At 37.3% G+C, this 22928-nt stretch overlaps 1 protein-coding gene across 1 annotated transcript in view; it reads right to left on the bottom strand.

The window, feature by feature from the left end:
* Positions 1-22928, bottom strand: part of LOC122439477 (F-box/LRR-repeat protein 17-like) — a 331995-nt gene that overhangs the window by 164419 nt on the left and 144648 nt on the right. The window contains exon 2 of the mRNA XM_043464517.1: positions 3899-3975. Coding sequence (XP_043320452.1) covers positions 3899-3975 — 77 coding nt within the window. The remainder of the gene's footprint in view (positions 1-3898; positions 3976-22928) is intronic.

Below are 22928 nucleotides of genomic sequence, written 5' to 3'. Positions count from 1 at the left end.
TCATTTATTAGACCACAGGGTCTCTGCCTTACTGCCTAAGACTGGCTCTGACCTCCGCAGGCATGAATGATACACGCTGACTTCTCCTGTTCCCTTTAATCCTAAGGACATACCTCTCCTCCTAAGGAGGAGAATTTTTCAACAGGAAAGTATTTGAAGGCAAGCGGAAAGGCAGGTTGGAAATTCTTCATTGACAAATTATTATAAGAACAAAAAAGCATAAGGGGAGCCAAATAATCCAAACAAAGTGAAGGAAATCCAGAGAAAAGAGAGGGAAGAAACCTGATAGGGATAACCTAAGATAAAGATTTTCAACTTTTTCCTGCATCTTTCTATTTACTTCCTACAAAGAACAATATGGTTTAGGTAGCTTAGGTGTGGAAGCCAGTTAGGCATGCGTAGACTAATAAAGGTCAAACTTACAAAGAACAATTCCCACAAACAGAAAGCCACCCTTGGAGGAGGGAGAGGCCTGATTCTTCTTCAGAAAAACAGAAAGAGAGTTCTTGCAATTCTAGAATTAGAAGAACTGCTGTCACTGAGTATCCACTATGCCACCAGGCAAAATACAGATGTTTCATATGCATTTTCACCACCTTTTATGGTCTGCATTATCATGTGCTTAACAGATGACAAAATTAAAAGGTTAAGTAACTTGGTCCAGATCATTAAAAAAAAAAAAAAAAGATGAGACAAATTCTAACCTAATTCTCTGACACCTTAGTTTGAATTTTTTTCCTGTGATAACAGCCCATAACATTTATTTGTTTAGTGACAGAAGAGTGACAATATTATTTTGTCTTTAGGGAGCAATTACCCAAGACTGTATTTTCCATTCAGCTGTGCCTGAATTATTGATTTGTTTATAATTGTTATCCTTTACCATAAAGATCTATGTTCAATCTGGGGAATAAGAAGCCTATTAGAATGATACTTTTCTCCACAACAAGTATATCATATATCAATTAAAATGAACATAACTGCCTACCAGCCTGGCCAGGTGTCGCTAAGTACTACAACATCACATTCAACACCTGTGAGAATCTCGACAAAAATTACAAACAATAAGCCAGGCGAGCTGCTGTTTCTGAATTGATGCAACCTGCAGAGAACTTCAAACATCTCAGGATACTGTAATGGGAGCATGTACAAACACCAAGGAAAAAGGAGCTGAGGAGGAGACTGGCTGGAGCATGTGCAAAGCTACAGGAAGCAGAATTAGGATCATCTTTTGAAGGGTGAAATTCCCTGGTATCAGGTACATAGAATTTTACTATTTCTAAGTAGCTTCAAAAAAAAAAAAAAATCCTACAGAATATATATTCCGTTAAAGAAGGAAAATAGCATCTGCTTTTCTTTCTTAAAATTTATAATTAACACAGGGCAAAGGATCACACCCTCCCATAGTAGAGCAGTTACTTCCAGAAACATGCTGTTTCTCTGGTTACAATGAATAATCTTTTCTGCTGTCTTTCTGACAAAAACTGTTCATGTGTTATTGGCAGGGTACAAGGAGGAAGGGAGGTGAGCTGAGTGTTCAGTAATTTTTTAAAATTTTACAATCAAGTAGCAATTACAGCACAATCTCATAAACTATCGACCTTTACCCTTCTACCTCAACTGTGCCCCAACATTTTGAAGAACAGAACAGATGCACAGAGGTTTTCACCACAAATCCTCTGAGAGGTTTTCACCACAAATCCCAGGGAGAAGGAAGGGAGTCGAGCTGGGCAGAGGACTGGAGAGCTGGAGGGTATGAAAAAACCATGACAATTTCTCCATGCGGGGAGGCAATCCTCAAAATGTTCACTTCTAGTTTCTCTTGAGTAGACTAGGTCAGTGGTTCTCAATTTTGGCTGACACTGACATCATCCAGGCACGTTTTATTGCCTGGGCACCACCTCCCGGAAATTTTGAAATCCCTGTGTAAGATTCAAGCATCAGAATGGTTTACAACTTCCCCAGGTGATCCTAACCTGCAGAGAGGGTTGAGAACAGCTGACCTAAATAATTCAGAGATACTAATAAACACAAACCACATGGGCAAAGTATTAACATAGTTTTCACCTCACCAGGAGAAAAAAACAAAACCTAAAATCTCAAAACACCAGAGCAAGAGAGTATCAGTGAACAGCAGCAACAAACAATAACAACACATAATAACAACAATAACAACAACAACAAAGGCCTCTTCCAAGACCTTCCTTCCCAGGAAAGAAAAGGAGGTAGAGGAACTGTGGGTGAGTCTTCCCTGTGTCCCTCTCCTGCAGGAAGGCAAGTTTGCTCAGCAGTGCCCACTGCGCTCTCACTAGGCCAGGGACACACGGGACCACGAAGTCAGTTTACACGTGAGGAAATGGCCTCAGAGATGTGAGGGAACTTCCCGAAGGCCCAAGCAGAAAGACTGAACTCGATTCCCTATCTGTCCCAGGTCCAAAGCGTTTCCTCTTTTCCATGACTTCTGGAACATTTCCTTGCACTGGGTAACTTACTGGTGCTGCCACAGAGTGTGATTTTAGGAACAGTTTTCATCGCGGGACTTGAAGGGCCCATTCTAAAGAACTTAGTCCACAGTCTTCCTGGCAATTAATAAGATTGGAGAAGCAGGTAGGGGACTAAAGGTAAAGGATTCTGAATGCCAAGCAAAGTGTTTAGAATGAATGAATGTACTAGTTAATTACCAAATCTACAGGTTTTGAGGATCTGCCCGGTTTGGGGCAGAGAGAGCACTCTAAGGTCTAGACAAAAGGGAGGCATTGAGGGCTTTAGAGTTACTGTATCTTACAGGCAATCTAATATGCCAAACCAGAAACTCCTTTCTCATGGTATAATTACGAAAAAGACAACAACCCAGAAACATTATGGATAAATCCATGTAAGAAATTTACCAATCTCAAAAAATAAACTCTGAAAAGAAATTAGGGTTATCTTTAAGCCAATCCTTTATGTTATTTTTTATTTTTTGTTATAGCTTTCATAGAGTTTTTCCAAAGGATGAATTTAGTAGCTGATAAAATTCAACTCTCCCATCCAGGCCAGATGGTCAGTATGATATCTTAGGATTGAGTCAATTATCAGCATATGTTGGATTAACAGTAAAAAAGAAAATAATAATAATAATGGATTATTAGTTTCCTTCAAGGTAGAAAGCATATTCTTCAATGTAAAGAAACAATTTTAAAAATCAGAAAAGAGAAATGGAAATCATTTAAAAACATCTAGTTAAAACTCTGTATTTAGATTAAATATGCAAATTAATAGTAAAAAATATTTATAATGTGCTGAACAAAAGAGGAAAGCCTAGATGGGTTATTTTCTTTATTACTTCAATAAGATGTCTTCATACTTTTTATATTTTTATATAATAACTTGCTTTTCTCCACTTTAAAGGAATATTTAAAATTAACATATTTAAACTCTTACAAACAAATGTATATACCTTTTACTTCCTATGTATCTAAACTTCCTATTGGAAGTTTCCAATGTTTTAAAGAATTTAAGGCATTAAGAAGGGTTGGCATTTGGAATGTCAGCAAGCAGGCATTCAACATGACATAAATTAAGCAAATCAACACAACATAATAATTACTTTATATTATATCAAATATTTAATTATCCTAATATTTAGTTTCATCATATAGCAATTTTAGCCATACTTTTTAATTCTATGTGAATATGTATATGACTTCATGTGGTGATAAAACTAATATATATATTCATTTTACTCTGGTTCTAACTTCAAGATTTCTTGATTTGGGGCAGTATGATCAGAGTTTGCCTAAGTAAAGGTAAATCTCAGTCTCTGTGAGATAGTAGCTGTTGATTTCTTTTAAAAAAGCTCTCAAAGACCTGTGCCTTCTTACTCGTGAGAACGACTGGACGATGGCTCATTACATACCGTGGTCCGTGATTTTGCAGGACACCAGGTAGAGCTCCTTCAGGTTCTGCCCCTCCTTCGCGATGACCTCCACACACCTGGAACACACAGAAGGTGGCGCGTTACACTGGCACGTTCCAAGTCAAATGAGCAGGCGTCCGGCCACGGCCGTGACGGGAAGGGGCCGGCGTCTGATGCATGCCACAGCTCCCTTCTTCCCACTAACCGCTCTCAAGGTGTTTCAGGAAAGGGTGTTATAGTCCCTGCTTTTTAAACTCAAGTGCTTTAATACTTAAATGACCTTAATTAAATACATTTGTGACTCGTGCATCTTGTAAAGCTAAACTGATGAAAAAGAGAGATTCCTCTAAGAGCAGTGTTACACTTGGTAATAAAAGATTAGTAAACATATGCTGTATAATGGCTGTTTATCATTCACATAAAGTAATGAAGCTGTGAATATACACGGATGCTCATTATAAGGGACTCCCTGGTAGCTCAGCGGGTAAAGAATCCGCCAGCAATGTGGGACACCCCAGTTCGATTCCTGCGAAGGGAACTGGCTCATTATAAGTGAATGTAATATTGCTCATGGTTTAATTTCTAATGGTGGAGTTTGATAACACTGATATACATTTGTGAAATTTTATTCAACATAAAAATGTAAAATCTGTGACACTGATTAAAGAAGAAAGAAAAATCATACATATAAGAACATTAAAATATTTTCCCTGGTTTTATTATTAATGTTTTAGATGAATTGTTGCATATACATAGGCCATTTAAATAATATAGATATAGATATGTAGGATTTAAAGTCTCTTCTGGTTTCATTTAAGTTAAAATTTTGAGTGGTGCACCCTGCTCTGATGTCCACAGTGGAACATGTAACACAAAACTGAATGAACTTTATAAACAATGATTAACAACACTACCCATTTGATGGTTCAGTCCCCTGTAATATCAGAAAAACGTGTGCAGTCAAACTGACACATAGGCATGTACGTCCTTCAATGCAGTCCCCGTTTTAATCTTTATAAACAACAGTTAAGTAAAAGGGTAAAAGCAAAAAGAGTCATTAACCTTTTCTAGGAAGTAAGGATCAAGTAATTTGATACCTATGTGTATAATCCATCAAAAAATTACTGAGTATCCATCTCTGTCTTTCAGATATTTTATTTGCTGTCTGGCTTATTTGTAGGTATCTTCATAAAATGTCAGGAAATTTTATACAATTTTACTTCACATAATTCATTACTGAAGGTTAAATTAGTTATAGAGAAGACATATTTTTCTTTTAAAAATATCTTTATAGAATATTGTCTTAATGGAATGATAAACATTTCTAAGTTCCTCAGACTAACTGAATAAACATTTTTTTTTTGGTTATCAAAAAAAAAGATTTATTATAAAAAATGGGTAAGCTGTTCCATGGTTACAATAGAAAACTTAAAACAGTAACAATGTAATTATGATTGATATAGCTTATTATGAAGGGAAATTTTTAAACCTAATTCTGCATCATTTGAGTTTAATGTAATATTTGAATAAAGTCATAAAAAAGGAAAAATAAATGCAGAAATGAAACTAACTACAGGCAACAACCATGCTTTACATATGACTTTAAAAACTAATTTTCATATCCTAAGGAAAAAATAAAGGCCCTGCTTGGTTATAATATCATAAATAGTTAATTTAAAAAGTCTCCTTTCTGCCGTACATAGCTCCCTGTCCTCCTCCATTACCTTCCAAAAAAGTTAGCAGATCCAACATTCTATATGACCACAAAATGAAATATTAGTGCAGAAATATGTTCGCATCATTTATTTTGTTTTCACGGTCTTTTCAAATAGTTCAAAACATCTGATTATGGAAAAAAATCTAAACAAACACAATACCCCATTTGTGTTCTCACCACTTGACTCTACATCGGATATGCTACAAGCACATGTGATCATAAAAGACACGCAGAGCAGACTACAGACGGCAAATAACACAAATTGATTTCCCTGTACAAGCCAGATCAAATGCTATTTCATAGGCAACAAGAACTGGTATTCACATAAAATAAGATAATCAATCACTGGATAAAAACTGTCCTAAAAATGATGAAAGGCCATGAGCATCAGGTTTCCTCCCTATGTGAAAGAGAAAAGTTATTATGAATAGATAACACAAATATATTTAGTTTGCTCAAGAGGCAACAGCCAAGAGAACACACACGACGAAGAGATAAAGAGTATGTATGTTTCAGAGAAATATAAGTGAAAAGCATTTTACAAAGGATCATATAGGAGTTTTGCTCTGTTTTAAAAAGTTCAGCTACATAAGGTTTTCCAAATACTTTTAATTATCCTATAATCACAACCAGTGTGCTAGAAGTGCTTTATGTGCCACATAAAGCTATTCCTCAAAAAGGAATTCACAGAGGGAAAATAAAATGTTCCTTGGAAGATTTTTAGCAAAATTTATTATTTTTTAAATTAAATATCACATATTTCACAGATGTGATCTTTGAGAAGTCCGAAGTTCTTGTGAACCTGGACTGAAACTCATTATCATACTAACACCAAATTGATGGTTCCAATAAATAGGTAAAATAACTTTATTTTTGACAGTTGAAAATGGAAGTGGTTTGTGTTATCCTGTTAGTGCAAACTGGTGGAAAATGGAACCCCACGTCTGGTTCCTGGCTAGTGTCTGAAGTGAAGGGTCCTTGCTCGGTTATGTCCGACTCTTTGCAACCCCACGGACTGTAACTAACCAGACTCCTCCATCCATGGGACTCTCCAGGCAAGAATACTGAGTGGACTGCCATTCCCTTCTCCAGGGATCTTCCCGGCCCAGGGATTGAACCTGTGTCTCCCGCACTGCGGGCAGATTCCTCACTGTCGGAGGCAGCAGGGCAGCCAGTGTCTGAAGCCCAGCGATTAGTCTAGGTCTAGTTCCCTAGGCAGCCTGTAGTGATAGCAAGTCATGGTGACAGCCCCTGGTTGGTGACTGTCCTTTCCTCCTGAAACTTTTAGAGTCCAGTCTAGAGCATATCTGGGGACTTACCTGGTGCTCAGGCAGTTAAGAATCCTCTTGCAATGTAGGAGACCTGGGCTAAATCCGAGTTGGGAAAATCCTCTGGAGAGGGAAATGGCTACCCACTCCAGTATTCCTGCCTGGAGAATTCCATGGACAGATGTTTACAGGACGTACCCTAGCACAAGGCATGTCTGTTGAACACGTTCACTCTAAATCATTCTACTCTGTTTGGAAAGTCTTGGCTCTAGTTGTGACCTTTCTGCTGTGCTGCGCTCAGTCGGTCAGTCGTGTCCCACTCTCTGTGACCCCATGGACTGCAGCTGCCAGGCTCCTCCGTCCATGGGATTCTCCAGGCAAGGATGCTGGAGTGGGTTGCCATGCCCTTCTCCAGGGGATCTTCCCAACCCCGGGATCGAACCCAGGACTCCTGCATTGCAGGAGGATTTTTCACTGTCTGAGCCACTAGGGAAGCCCAAGAATACTGGAGTGGGTAGCCTATCCCTTCTCCAGGGGATCTTCCCGACCCAGGAATCAAACTGGGGTCTCCTGCATTGCAGGCGGAGTCTTTACCAGCTGAGCCACCAGGGAAGGCCAGTCATGCCCTTTAGTCACGACTTAACATCAGAGCATTTCCCAGTTCACTGTACAGACTATGCAGGCAACAAAAAAAGGTGACAAAGCTTTAGCAATTATTTAAACATTCTGACTAAAGGTATTCATGTAAATTTTAAGAGGTATTTAAAATGATACCAAAAAAGAGAGAAATGTTTGCAAAGTCACAGTCTGTGTGCAGGAACACAAAAGAACCAAAGACCACATTTAAAACCTTTGCTTCGCCATCCCCTTGCCTACTCACAGATAATGAAGAGGAGAATATTCATTAATCTCAGTGTTAAATCATAGTTTGTCCCTAGGGGTAAGCCATGAATCCCTAAACTCAGAATCCAGAATTCAAAATCTGCCCATTCACCCCCCGCCCCCGTCCCTGCCCTCCTCCCTGAGGATGAGCCTCAGAATACCGCACGACCACCATTCTCCATGGGTCAGTGCATTCAAAGACTTCCTACTGCATGCATGACAACCCAAGGAGTTATAAAACTTGGGGAAGAACAAGATCCTTCGAGAAAGGAATAATCTCTAACATTACCAAGAAAAATTCCTAATATAGGAATATGCCAAGTGGAAAATGCAAAAGAATATCAAATACCGTTAAAGGAGCCCGTGAACATCAAACACAAGCCTCCTAAACCATCTCCCTGAGTTCTGAGAAGAGGAGGCATGTCTTAACAAGAGTGAATAAAGAATGGGAAGACATACATTCTGTTCTCAGCTCCATGAAACCACAGACACCCCTATCTTCTTCAGAGCCCCACATTATCGTTCCTTATGAAAATGAGGGCCTCGGTGAAAAGCTTCTCCAAATCAAATGTCCTAGGTTCGTTTAAATATACTTTAGTTCATTCTGAATTGCCTCCTCTCAGATTATTTTCTTGCTTTTATGTTTTGGCAGGGTTCTGAATAGAATTAAAAAAATTGCACCCATTGTAAATTCTTGAGTAACAGCTGTTTAGTACATATATATATAAACTCTGTTAGAATACTGAAAAGGGCCAGAAAACCTGCTCCGAACTACCCAAAGCACCCAGAATTATTTTTTATAATAATGTGATTTTATGCTCACTTGCTTTTGATAATGTTCTAAAATGCACCTGAAACATTTGATGAAATATGAAAAACAACAGAAAGGTTACTTTTGTGAGCAATATAGGTTTTTTCTTAAAAGAGAAGGCATTACTTAGTTTTGGGAAAACGCTGTCTCCTTAGCAAGAGATTCTTAATCATCAGATTTATGTGAAGGGTAAAGGTTAATGAATTAAGCTGTGTAAGCTTCAAAACTATCAAAGGAATTCAAAAGAGCCTTGAATTATGGAAAACAATGGCCCATTCTACATACATACCAAATTTTTATGTTTTTTTGTCTCCCACTCAAAAGCTGGAACGTGGCATTAGTGACAATTGAAAAGAACTAATGAGGAAATATGACTACATTGCTTGCAAGAGGAGTGTCCTAGGAGACCTTGTTACTGTTTGTGATGTGCTTCAAACCCAAAAGAAGCTAATTGGAGCTGCCAGACACTGGTTTGCAAATCACACTTTAAAGGACAGGCTCAATCACCTCAGAGGTGTGAAAAGAAATGTCCCCATTAGAGATGCATTAGCATGTGGCTTGGTGAATTTCTAAGTAAACTTTAGGATGTTCTTTCCTAAGTCACTTTTATATTTGAATAATAGACATATCTGCAAGCAGAAGAAAAAATGCAACAAGACAAAAACCACCCTACAGATTTAAACAAAAAGTATGAACAGTGCTGTAAAGTAATTGGCAAACAAGTGCAACAGGGAGCTAGGTAAACTTAGGGTTGAATAAACATGTAGATCAAAACTTAAAAGTCCTGAAATGCAAACACATCATAAAAGTGATCTATTTGGGGGGGTTCAGAAATAGAACTCCAGTTTCATCATTTCCTGAAACTAGACAAGCCAACAAGCCACCCTGGATTATATTCACTGTAAGTGGGTAAAAGCAGATGAGGTGGCAACACACACAGACACAAAAGAAAAAGGAATAAAAAAGGAGTTACAAAATCTAAAAAGAGAAATAAGGGAGCGAATTTGGTCCAATTCTGTGCTATGAAAGCTCATCCTGACTAACTCATATACGGGTCATTTAAATCATAGCAGAGGTCACCAAAACACAATTTGGCATCTTACAAAAAGAATAATGATATTTGATTGATTTTTCTAAAGCCTCAAATCAAGTTTTACTGAGGAATAATCCAATCTCACTGCAGTGAGTGAATGGGCATGATTTACAGGTATATCCTGCTTTCAGAATGTGTATGATATAAAATATTTCTATGTTAAAAAAAGATAAATTTACAGTTAAACATTTATAAGATGAATCAATTCAAGAATTAACAAATAGTACCTTTCTACTTACACATGAATGTAATTTCATTTATAAACATTCCATTAACAGGCACATTTTCCAGTAACATAACACTTTAACTTGACATAGCATGAAATGGTTATTTATCTTTAAAGAAATGCACATAAGGACAAACGGAAGACTATTCTGGGAAAGTGACACGTGGCATCAAAGTGATGCGCTGAGCACCCTTTGTACTTTATGGTACACTTTCTTGTAAATGTTCTTCTATTTTATCCTTAAACAGCACGGTATCAGAAATATACTTAAGTCAATTTTTCATACAACATCTAAAGATAATCTCACAGAAGAGATGTTTATTGCAAGAGAGTTTTGTTTTTTTTTTTTTTTTTTAAGCTGACTTGCAATTAAAACACTAAAGAGTTTGCTCAAAATACATTCTTAATATACCTCAGGGGCAAAGACTAGGAGCCACATGCAAAATGTCACCAGCTCCACCAGTTACAACAATTATTTTGGGACATTCATTAAGTTCTCACTTACCAAATGTTATTCTCTGGAAAGGCAATATCTGATTAGTGAAATCTAAGATTAATTTAGAAATTTGCTATTTAAACAGTGGAAAACTGATGCCTGTCTCGTCACACAGAGATAGTGAAAGGTTACAAAACGAGAAGAGTAGTTCGCTTGTTTTTAATCACCACAGTAAGTAGCCTGTAAACTGAAATGTTATTGCAATGTTAAGTTCTATGGGTCTGCAGATCTGCTAAAAGAGGTGCTGTTACACCTTCGAAGGAGGCAGAGCAGATGCTGTCATCTGCAGATTCTTTCTGGACCAGTCTTCTCCCACCATCTCCAGCACTGGGAAGGTTTCCTAACTGGGGAGTAAGAACCCAGGAGACAGCACTGAAAAAGGAGCAATAAGACAACAAAATAATATTTCTAACATATTTAGGAGTGACCATCACAAACCAGCTCTTAGGGGAATATTTTGTTTCTTCATTTATACAGCAAAACATGTTTAATGTAATATGAATGTTTCCAGAGAACTTTAAAAATGTTTTTCAAATAGAATAAAGCCTGTGATTTTTTTAAAAAGCACACTGTCCTTAAGCTACTGAGAAACAAAATGGTTAAACGTTTTCCCAAAGCAAGAGGGTGGGGGAGAGGAAAGCAAACTGGGACATTTGGATAAACGTGGCTCTGGCCTTAACACTTCAGATCCATTCATTCAAACGTCTCGTTTTTAATTTTAGTCATTGCTCCATCCTTTAACTGCAGCTACACTAGACCTTTATATAATAACTCGAGCTAACTTTTTCTGAGCATGCCTCCAAATATTCAAGAAGCAGAAAAAAATTTCTAAGTGCTTACCTATTTATTTCAACAAGGTTTTATTAAGTGCAAACTATGTGTTAGAAACATTATAAGATCTAATCAGAAAGCCACCTGATTATAAAATGATGGACATAATACTTATAACCTTGATAGATCAACTACTATTTATTTTTGCTGCTACAGCTGATATTAATGTTCATCCCCAGCAGCAGAAAAACCTTATCACTATCTCTGTATCTACTGAAAACCAACTGGAAAGAGTCATATTTCAGGAATGAAGGAAATCTTAGAAGCAAATGGGAAAATTTAAAGGTAAGGCTTCCTAATTCAGCAGTTTAGTCATTCCTCAATGGAGGGGGGGAGGTGCAGAATGTATTTACTTTAAAATAAGAAAAGTTAAGAGATTTCCTCCATCCTTAAAAGTTTTTGAGTTTCCATCAATTTACAGCCAATATCTCCGGGGGAGTCTAGGCATTGCACAATGTTATACAGTTAAAACTGGTGCTATGTTTACGGTATTCTGGCATATTTTAAGATAGATGATGGAAGAGAAGATTTTATTCTCTTATATGTAACAAAAATTTACTGTGTGGAAGCAAAAGCCCAGGCCTTAAAAAGAAAACAGGAATGTAAAAACTATAGTTTTTATAGGTAAAACTATGGTTAGTCCAGTTCAATGGACTGTGGTTCATCAGAGGCCATTCCTTTTCTGAAAAGAAGCCAGGCAAAATCCTGGCAAGTTCCAACTCCCACCCCCCTCCTGCAATGATAAATAAGAACATCAGTGGTAAAGCTAGAAATATTCCAGAGAGACTTGTTGGCCTTCCAAATGGCTAATATGAAATTTAGATGGAATATAAAACATCCAATGGATAATCTCCCTGCCCGTCTCCACCCCCATTACCCTTACTGCTTTCACTATGGATGAGAAAGTCTCAATTCCACAAACATTAAGCACACCTTTAATTTAAAATGAAGAAGACAAAATTATTTGCGTGGACTATATGAGTATCCTGAAGAGGCGATTTCAGGCATCATTCAGGAAAGAGTTAAATACTTCCTTACCAGAAGAGGCCACAAGTCGGCTTTGTAATGACTAATTGCCTCTTTAACCTCTGCACTGGGGAGCTGGCCTGCGCTTCAATACCAGTTTTGTGATAGAGCCAAGACTGGTGTTCAACACAGACCTCCCGTGACCTGTGCAGCCCTGGAGTCAACTCAGACAAGATGCTGAAAAAGGTCTCCTTCTCACTCGGGAAGGTGCAGAATCTCTTTTTGGACAAGCCAAATTCTCAGAAGACTAAGACAAAGCAGGTAAAGACACTTTATGGACATTAAAAGAATGGTTTTCCTTCTCCTGACAATATTTCCCAACCTTCCAGTGTACCACTCAAAATTCTGTTTGAGAAAATGGTTTTAGTAATATGAAAAAAATACATATTTACTTTAAAATGCAAGAAGAGGGTACCTAATTGGGTATCTTTGAAAGCTTATATCATTAGATAGCTGTAGTACGACTCAAAGAAGGCAGGTTAACCTTCTCCCTTACAAATGTCTCCCACGTGCTTCAAGCATTCATACTTGGCAAGTGTGTACTTTGTCCTTAATTTTTAAGCTTAGCACATTTCTGGCCCGATCAAAAGCCAATAAAATAATTTTATAGTTAATTTAAGTACAAGTAGAGAAAACTAATTAATCCTGCAATTTGGCAGCAAAAAATGGTGAAGGCTTCTTATTAGTTTCTGAAAAAGAAGGAATGAGGAAGGAATTCTAGACTAGGGAGTGAGAAAAGTGTAGGCAGTGGGAATAAAGTTACCATATATTCATTCAGAAAGACCAAAGGAAAAAGATCACATGGTCTTGATGAAGACAAGGATACTACATCAATTTGACTTTATTGATGCTTAGCTACCCTGAACTCTGAACCCTTTGAGGCTTAAATCCCATCAGTGCTGAATTCATAAAACCTCCTTCCAAAGCTCTGGGACTGCCATTGCTTTATTCCTATTTTCTTCCATATCATTACATATTAATGCAATGTCAGGGGTGAAATAAGCTTTGTTGTAACATTCACAGGGAAGAGAGGCAGTGGGTCACATTTAGTTTTGGTACATCATGTTTACACAGAAAGAAAACTTTCTCACTTAGAAAAAAGAAATAACATTTACACTTCTTTAAAAATAAAAAGGAAACAATTCACGTATTTCTACAAATGACACTGAGTGGCATTAACCAAAAACCCTCTTATGAAAAGTTTACATTTTTAATCCCAAGAAGAATGACAATTGATTTCTGTTCATTTTTATTTATCTAAAGGATAAGAGAAGAAGTCCTCCCCATTTCCTTCTCAAATAATATTCAACTAAATACAACAGAATGAGATTTTTAAATTCCAGAGGATGCCTACTGAACCTTACTTAGTTGTACTTGCCCACTTCAATGATTCTTGAATAAATCAAAGTTCATTTGACTGTAAAATATACTTCTAAACTATTCTTTCTTAATGCTTTAATTTATCCATCAATGACAACTGATTATCAACAATTTAATTTATATTCAAAGTAGTATGCAGTACAGATGCACAAATGTATATAAATACACTTATAAATACAATTCTTAATATATACATTTTTTTCCATTCCCAATTAACAAATATCTCATTGTTATAAATGCACTTACTGAAGGAATTTTAGCAGCCTAGCCCCTGAAGTGCTGTGATCACTAAAATTCAAACTGCTTTGCTTGGACTAGTCTTCAATCTATTCCCGTATGGAGGGAAAACACATCTCTTTGTTCTTGGAGAAAGTGGTGGGAAGCTAATGAAACCAGCGCTAAGACTGATAGAAACCATAAGGGGAAGCATTACCCATTTTCTCCCTGCAGAAAGTTGCCAAGGCAAGACAGTGAGCGTGGAGGAGGAGGACAGCACATCTCACTATTTGCTTCCGACAGCAGGCACCTTGAGGGAACGTCACGTCTGACAGCCAGCAGGAACAAGCAACACCCCAGCCCCAGCCCTCGGCTCTATGTTGCTCTAAAAGGTAAATCAAAATGAACAGCGCATCCATCTCTGGCTGTTTCTAAACGCTACTTGTTTACTATGATTACTGTTCTGTCTGCATAGTCAACAAACCATGTAGCAAAATGGAGTAACAGCGTTAATATTTCTGCTCTACACAGAAAAAAACTTTTCTTAAGTACCCAAGGAAATAAATATATTCTGGTATTCACCGGAAGACAGAGGTGACAAAAAGGATAGATGATTGTTTCCTAAGGTCCTTAGGGGAGTAAAGAGGCGAGAGCAACGCTAGACATTGAAAAGGGACGCCAGGTCCATGTGCCTGGGGTCAGCTCATCCGCTGTGTCCCTGTGGTTACTGAGGGTATAGTGGGTGCTGCCCTGGGAAAGAGAGAAGTTAGAGAACGAATTCCTTTTTGTGATCCATTATTGAAAGGTAAGTGCGCGCTCATCAGACATTAGTTACTGTTCTTAATACCAAATGGCTTAGGGCATTTGGCAAAATTTGGAGCTTTGGGAAAATTAATGGTGATTCAATGCCACATCATACTTTGAAAAAGGTGAAAGAAAATAAAAAGGGTAACAGGGTAAGCAAAGCAGTGAATGTGATATATACTCAGGGGCAAGCTAGCTGAAGTATGGGCTTGATTTAAGGTTGTTCAAAAAATATTATAAAGAGGAAAAAAGAAAAACAATATATATACATATATATATATAAAACATATAACCATATCTATATAATGTAACCAGTTGTTATATGTAACATATACAATAATATATCATATATTTAATAATTACTAAGGAGCCTAAATTCATTTTATCTGTTTACTTATAACCAGCCTTATTTCTCTTGAAATGCATATGAAACTACAAAGAAATATTTGAGAGGAGCAAAGAAGGTGGAAAATATGGATAGCAAAATAATAAAGTCACAGATATATTAGCTTCTGGAATTAGAATAAGATTTTGGAAAAAACTTTCAAGGAGCAAAAGTAAAGAGGAAGGTATGGTTAGTTATACGATTCATAATATCAATGAGTTTTTAAAAATCTGATGTTCAAAAGAAGCTACAAAAAGACTAGATAGACGTGACATATTTCTGGGGAAAGGCTGAAGTTTTGAGAAAGTGTTAAAATATTCTGTATCATTTAGAAAATTTCCTCCCATTTCTCAATACCACTGTGGACTTAACTCACATGAAAAGGCCTCTATATGTACGCATGCGGCTGAGTCCCTTTGCTGTCTGCCTGAAGCTGCCACAGCATTGTTAACTGGCTATTCTCCAAAACAGGATAAAAATTTAAAAAATAAATACTGGAACAGTAAAAAAAAAAAGACTTAAGTTTAAAAGTATATTACACATGATAAAAATTTAAAAATTAATACTGGAATGGTTTTAAAAAGTTAGAAGTTTTAAAGTGTATTATACATGATAATTCAATAAAACAGATGATACATAGCTGTATTAAAGTTTTACAAAAACTTAATGTTTATTATACAAAATCAGTTATGGACAGTGGAAGTATGTTTCAGATTCTCCGTTTTTGTGTATGTGTGTATAAGAGACAGTCTTGGGGTTGGGAACATAATTCAACTTCTCTAAGTCTTTTCAGTAAAATTCTGGAAATTACAATACCTACTTCCATGGATTTTGTAAAAGTTACATTTTATAATGTTTGCAAAAGTGCTTTTTGTTACTTAATAAACATTTATTAACCCTTATTCTGCCCCTAACTATATGGATACAAAGATAGAGAACACAAGTCTCTTCCCAAAGAGAATTCACAGTTTTGTCAGTTTAAAAATCTTCCACACAAATAAAACAGGGTTATTTGATACTGAATAGAATTTTCTAAAGTATGTTTCTCAGGAAACTAACACTTTAGGGCCTCACTAGTTGACATACACAAGAAAGAAATGTATGCTCCAATAAGTTTATATTAAACCAAATCCATTTTTTTCCTTAGAAAAAAAAAAAAAACAGTGAGTGTAAAGCATATAGGACAGCACCTGGCACAGAGTAAGCAATTAAATGTTAATTATTATTACTCAGCCTGTGGTAGGCCGAGTAATGGCCCCCGGAGGTATCAGGTCCTAATCCATGCAGCCTGTAACTGTTACTTTATATACACAGTATACTTGCTTTAATAGAAAAAAAAGAAAAGGTCTTTGCAGATGTGATTAAAGATTTGGATAGGGAGGTTATCCTAGATTATCTGAGTTTGATTTTGGCTCAGTGAAACTGATTTTGGACGTGTGACCTGTACAAGTGTGAGAGAATAAATATTAGTTGCTTTTAAGCTACCACATTTGTGGTAATTTGTTACAGTAGCCACAGGAAATGAATACAGTTCCTAATAAATGGCATTAAACTAATCACACATAGGGCACCAAGAAATATGATTTATAAAGGTAAGAAACTAATTGCAATTAAGATGACATAATTGGATAAGACAAAATTTTAAGTTGTAAAAGGAATAAAAAAGAAAACCTTAAAGAATTCTACCAAATATTCATCCTGAATTAGAATAAATTCCAAAAAGGTATGTCTTCTAAACTATTTTAGAATAAACACTCATCTTTGTACAACATTTTATAATGGAAAATTTCAAGCATACCAAAAAGTTGAAGGACTTGTTCACTGAAAAGCATTAATCACCACCTAGATTCTATAATTGACATTTTTCCACATCTACTTTATCTCAGATGTACCCCATCTATTTCTCTATCCATCTAGGCATCTATCTATCCATTCTTACTTTTTAACGCATTTCAAAGTAAGTGCAGACACCAGCACATTTCACACATAAATATTGATATTTTAGCATACACATCATTAACTAGAGTTCAATGTTTATAACAGTTCTCTCTTTAACAAAATAAAAAGATACACCCATTGTGAAATGCACAAATCTCCAATGATATCAGCCTATATGTGTTTATCTTGCTGCTGCTGCTGAGTCGCTTCAGTCGTGTCCGAGTCTGTGCGACCCCATAGACGGCAGCCCTCCAGGCTCCCCCGTCCCTGGGATTCTCCAGGCAAGAACACTGGAGTGGGCTGCCATTTCCTTCTCCAGCGCATGAAAGTGAAAAGTGAAAGTGAAGTCGCTCAGTCGTGTCCCACTCCTCGCGACCCCATGGACTGCAGCCCACCAGGCTCCTCCGTCCATGGGGTTTTCCAGCCCAGAGTACTGGAGCGGGGTGCCACTGCCTTCTCCAACGCACGCATGCATGCTAAGCTGCTTCAGTCGTGTCCGAATCTATACATCCCTATGGACAGCAGCCCACCAGGCTCCTCTGTCCACAGGGTTCTCTAGGCAAGAATACTGGAGTGGGTTGCCATTTCCTCCTCCTCAGTGTCTATCTTGGACCCCTATCAAATCTAGACTATTTGCCTCCTGTCTGGCCATTGCTCGTACCCACCCACAGATGCAGCTGCCATTGTAGTTGTTTGGTCACTAGGCTTTATTTCACTATAGCCTAGTTTTGTCTGTTCAGGAATTACATAAAAATAGAATCATACAACATGTACTCTTCTGAATAACTTATTTTTATTCAGTGTCAGAGTTTGAGATTCATCTATGTTCTTTCATATTTCATTAGTTTATCCTGATTGTAGCTTTCAATTGCCAAGTGTTCCATTAAATGAATATAGCAGTTTCTTTATCCATTCTTATCTTGAAGCATATGTGAATTGTTTGCAGTTTTGGGGGAAATCACTAATATACATCCTTCTTGTGAACATATGCTTTCATTTCTAATGGGTAAAAATCAAGGAGTAGAATTGCTAAGTCACAGAGTATTAGTAGTATGTATATAGATGAATGAATTTCTTTCCAAAGTTGCTATACCATTATAAATGCCCAACAACATCATAGTTTCCTCATATCCTCACCAATGTTGATGTTATCACACTTTTAGCTATTCAAGTGAGTGTATAATTAAGACCAGTTCTACATTAAAAAATTCAAAGATCCCATCATGATAATAATTCTATTTTTATCTTTTAAGAAAATATGCAATAATAAAAGATTCCTAGAAACTGATCAATATTTTAAAATTAGTTTACTTCCAGAAATTTGTAAAGCACCCTATATGATAGTATATATATATATGACATAATTTATTAATGAAACCAGACATTCCTTGCTGCAGACTCTGTAATAGCTTCTGGCCCAGAGTCAGTATTCCATCTGCTAGTTCTTTGGGATATCTTCAACAGATATCTAATTCTACCTCTTCTATCATCTTTTTTCCAAACAACCTAACTATCCAACAATAACTAGATAACTTCAGGAAAGGGATCTCAGATATTCTTAGCCCTCAACATCATGCTGTCTTCTACATTATATCTTATCAACTGGACTAAAAGTTAAAAACCAATATAAAATCAGTCCCAAACTATGATTTCCTCAATAAGCATCAAGTTTTCATTTAAGGTTCCTATTCTAGCTGAATCTTTGGTGGAAGACATTGGTATAAGGTTGTGCCTTAAAAGGTAGATTATTTATCCAATCACTGAGAGCATTTTTAAAATGTGTTGCCAGAAAATGGACTAGGATTCTAGTATTATTCAGCAAATAGTAAATACCACAGACCTGTCAGCAACATTTTCCTCAATCCGGGGAAATAAATAATGAAACTTCTTTTCTTTTACTGTTACTAATTATCTAAATGAACTGCCCGAGGTTAAGGAACAAAGTCCGCTGATTTACATCGCTACAGATATTGTACATAAAAGACGTCACCAAAACACGCTGGAAACCATGGAAGCTGCAAACGGACACAGGAATGCTTAGTGCTGCTGAAGATTCAAGGCTAATGTTTTTCTTTAATTATAAGTAAACATAGTGCAGAACAGATCAAAAAATTTAACCTGACAGTTTTTCCTCACTCCATTGTAAATTTTATTTTTTGTCTCACATAAAATGATTCACCTGTGATCTAGATGATTTGTGCTAAGCAACCAAATATCAGGTATTTAAAGAACTCTTCGTTAAACATGACCTCCAAATAGGATCAAGGGAAGAGTTGCAAGTCTTTTAAAGCATTCAGTTTAAGTTCAAGACATAACAAAAGTTTGTGAACAGCCATAGTAAGATTGCCAAGCAGTCTAGATTTCTATATTTGAGGACACTGCACTCATCTCACACACTAATAAAGTAATACTCAAAATTCTCCAAGCCAGGCTTCAGCAATACGTGAACCATGCACTTCCATATGTTCAAGCTAGTTTTAGAAAAGGCAGAGGAACCAGAGATCAAATTGCCAACATCTGCTGGATCATCGAAAAAGCAAGAGAGTTCCAGAAAAACATCTATTTCTGCTTTATTGACTATGCCAAAGCCTTCGACTGTGTGGATCACAATAAACTGTGGAAAATTCTGAAAGAGATGGGAATACCAGACCACCTGACCTTGAGAAACCTATATGCAGGTCAGGAAGCAACAGTTAGAACTGGACACGGAACAACAGACAGGTTCCAAATAGGAAAAGGAGTACATCAAGGCTGTATATTGTCACCCTGCTTATTTAACTTATATGCAGAGTACAGCATGAGAAACACTGGGCTGGAAGAAGCACAAGCTGGAATCAAGATTACTTGGAGAAATATCAATAACCTCAGATATGCAGATGACACCACCCTTATGGCAGAAAGTGAAGAGGAACTCAAAAGCCTCTTGATGAAAGTGAAAGAGGAGAATGAAAAAGTTGGCTTCAAGCTCAACATTCAGAAAACTAAGATCATGGCATCTGGTCCCATCACTTCATGGGAAATAGATGGGGAAACAGTGGAAGCGGTGTCAGACTTTATTTTTGGGGCTCCAAAATCACTGCAGATGGTGACTGCAGCCATGAAATTAAAAGACGCTTACTCCTTGGAAGGAAAGTTACGATCAACCTAGACAGCATATTAAAAAGCAGAGACATTACTTTGCCAACATAGGTCCATCTAGTCAAGGCTATGGTTTTTTCAGTGGTCATGTATGGGTGTGAGAGTTGGACTGTGAAGAAAGCTGAGTGCCAAAGAATTGATGCTTTTGAACTGTGGTGTTGGAGAAGACTCTTGAGAGTCCCTTGGACTGCAAGGAGATCCAACCAGTCCATCCTAAAGGAGATCAGTCCTGGGTGTTCATTGGAAGGACTGATGCTGAAGCTGAAACTCCAATACTTTGGCCACCTCATGTGAAGAGCTGACTCATTTGAAAAGACCCTGATGCTGGGAGGGATTGGGGGCAGGAGGAGAAGGGGACCACAGAGGATGAGATGGCTGGATGACATCACCGACTCGATGGATATGAGTTTGAGTAAACTCCAGGAGTTGGTGATGGACAGGGAGGCCTGGCGTGCTGCAATTCATGGGGCAATTCATGGGGTCGCAAAGAGTCAGACACGACTGAGCGACTGAACTGAACTGATTAGATCTGAAAGAACTTTTTGATATATAAGAATAATGAGGATATTAATAACATTAGGCATTTACTATTAATATAAATTTCACATGACCAAAGCCTGGTATACAATGAGAGAAAAGATATACCTTCATTTCAAAATACATAAAAATATAGTAAGTATTATATAACTATTACATTATTTTTCAGAAGATTAATATTTAAAATGGAAACCACTGAGAAAAACTGCAAAGTGATTAACTGTATGAAAGCTTTTAAAAGTCATTTTACATTTTTGTATTACTCAATTGTACCATGTAACTTTTAAGACATTCAGCCTAATTCTTTTCAAAGTAAACTTTAAACACTGATTAGAATCAATGTCTATAAATCCCTACAAAGGGAGAATAAATGCATATTTATTGCAAAAATTAAAAGTGAAGTCGCTCAGTCATGTTGGAGTCTTTGCAACCCCATCGACTGTAACCCACCAGGCTCCTCCATCCATGGGAGTTTCCAGGCGAGAATACTGGAGTGGGTTGCCATTTCCTCCTCCAGGAGATCTTCCCAACCCAGGGATTGAACCCAGGTCTCCTGCATTGTAGGCAGACGCTTTACCGTCTGAGCCACCAGCCCAAATATATGAGTTCGTAAATCTCTCTTAATAGCTAGTACAATCAATGTCAAACATTAATTATAAAGACATTCAAAATTATTTGGGGAGAAAAAAGCTTTAATGGCCAGCAGGTGTATATTCATACAAACTGCCACACCAGTATGACCATACCACATTTGCTATCGAGCCTAGCCTCCAACAGCCACGCTCAGTAATCCTGAGTCTGGTCTTCAGCCCAACACTTAATTCCTCTATGCTTGGAATCTTTAATTTTATTGGCTTTTCCACAGCAGATTAAGGCACCCAGAGGTCATAAATCCTGGGAAAAAACATGGTTCCTCTTCCATCTCTAATTTCATAATAATGATTTAAAAATCCACTAAACCGCACAGTTCATGAAAGAAAGGCCAAAGTCTAATTTTAATATTTTTTTTCAGATTGTCTATGCTGTCCTTGGGGTGGTAATATATTAGGCATGTGCTTGGTGTGCTTACCGGTAAACCCGGTAGAATGCCTGACTTAACGCCAACCTACTGCCACTTCACTGGGAAACTCTATGCCCCTGTTTTACGATTTTGTTACTTTTTTTTTGGGGGGGGGGGGCTCAAATTTTGTCCCAAATCTATTTCTTTCAATGTAGTTTGAAACCCTAGATAATAACTTCTGGCCCCAAAATTCTACGTAAGTCTATCTGACTTGGCCCACTAAACACAATTGTTACACAAATAGTTTCTCAAAACACTGAACTTTTCATGTACTTGGGCCTTACCAGGGTCACAGATAGGCATCCCAGCCATGAGTCTCCTTGGATCAGACATGCACTCTCTAGTTGCAATAGTTCCACCAGTCTCTAGAAATGATTACATTTGCTCCACTTGACTCGTTTATAGCCTGTGTTTGGTCAGACTGCAGCAATGGGCTCTCCTCAGACCCGCAGCTCCTCCTGACTCCTAGCTCTTCCTCCCTCTGTTGTGACCACTGTATGAAGTGCATGTCGTCACCCTGACAAGGGGCCTGGGTTTTACTCATCCTTGATGAGATGCTCAAGACAGGTGTGTTGAATGAATGTGTGAAGATTCGAAGCACACTGATAAGACAAGTCATGCGGCTGTATATACTGAGAATTCTGAATAAAAATAGCAAATGCACCACTGTTATTAAACATATGTCAACAAAGGAGAACATTATTTATAGGCACAAGGAATGAATTACTTGCAGTTGTAAAGAGAAATATCTGTGTAAAATCTGCCTAATAAAAAGGATAAAGAGCATGTGTTAAAACAGAGAGTCTTAAAGGCAGAAAAGCTGTGCGTGATGACAGGCAGACTTTAAACGTAACAACAGGGTAAGGATGCCTAACGGAAAGCGAAAGCGGATCCTGCTGAACAATAGATAAACCAAACTGACTGTGAAGACTCTACAATACTGATCCTCATGTAAGCAAAAGAAGCAATAAAAACTGTAACAACTTCTTTTGTAAACGGTATGGATATTGAAAATTACAAATTGCCATTAATTTCAAGGAACTCACCTTATATTTCTTCATGATGCAAAAGAAATATTTATCTGTTTACCTAAGGAAAGTAAATTTCCTATCTATGAAAAGTTCCACTCTAGGAAAAGGAAAATATTATGGCTTGTCAATGTGAGAGTAAGTATTACAGTAAGAAAATAAATATGTATTTTACAAGGTATTATTTCCAAACA

This window comes from Cervus canadensis, chromosome 4 (assembly GCF_019320065.1).
Source record: "Cervus canadensis isolate Bull #8, Minnesota chromosome 4, ASM1932006v1, whole genome shotgun sequence".
Lineage (NCBI taxonomy): Eukaryota > Metazoa > Chordata > Mammalia > Artiodactyla > Cervidae > Cervus > Cervus canadensis.
The sequence above is the reverse complement of the archived record's forward strand: the minus strand, read 5'-3'. Positions and strand labels throughout refer to the sequence as shown.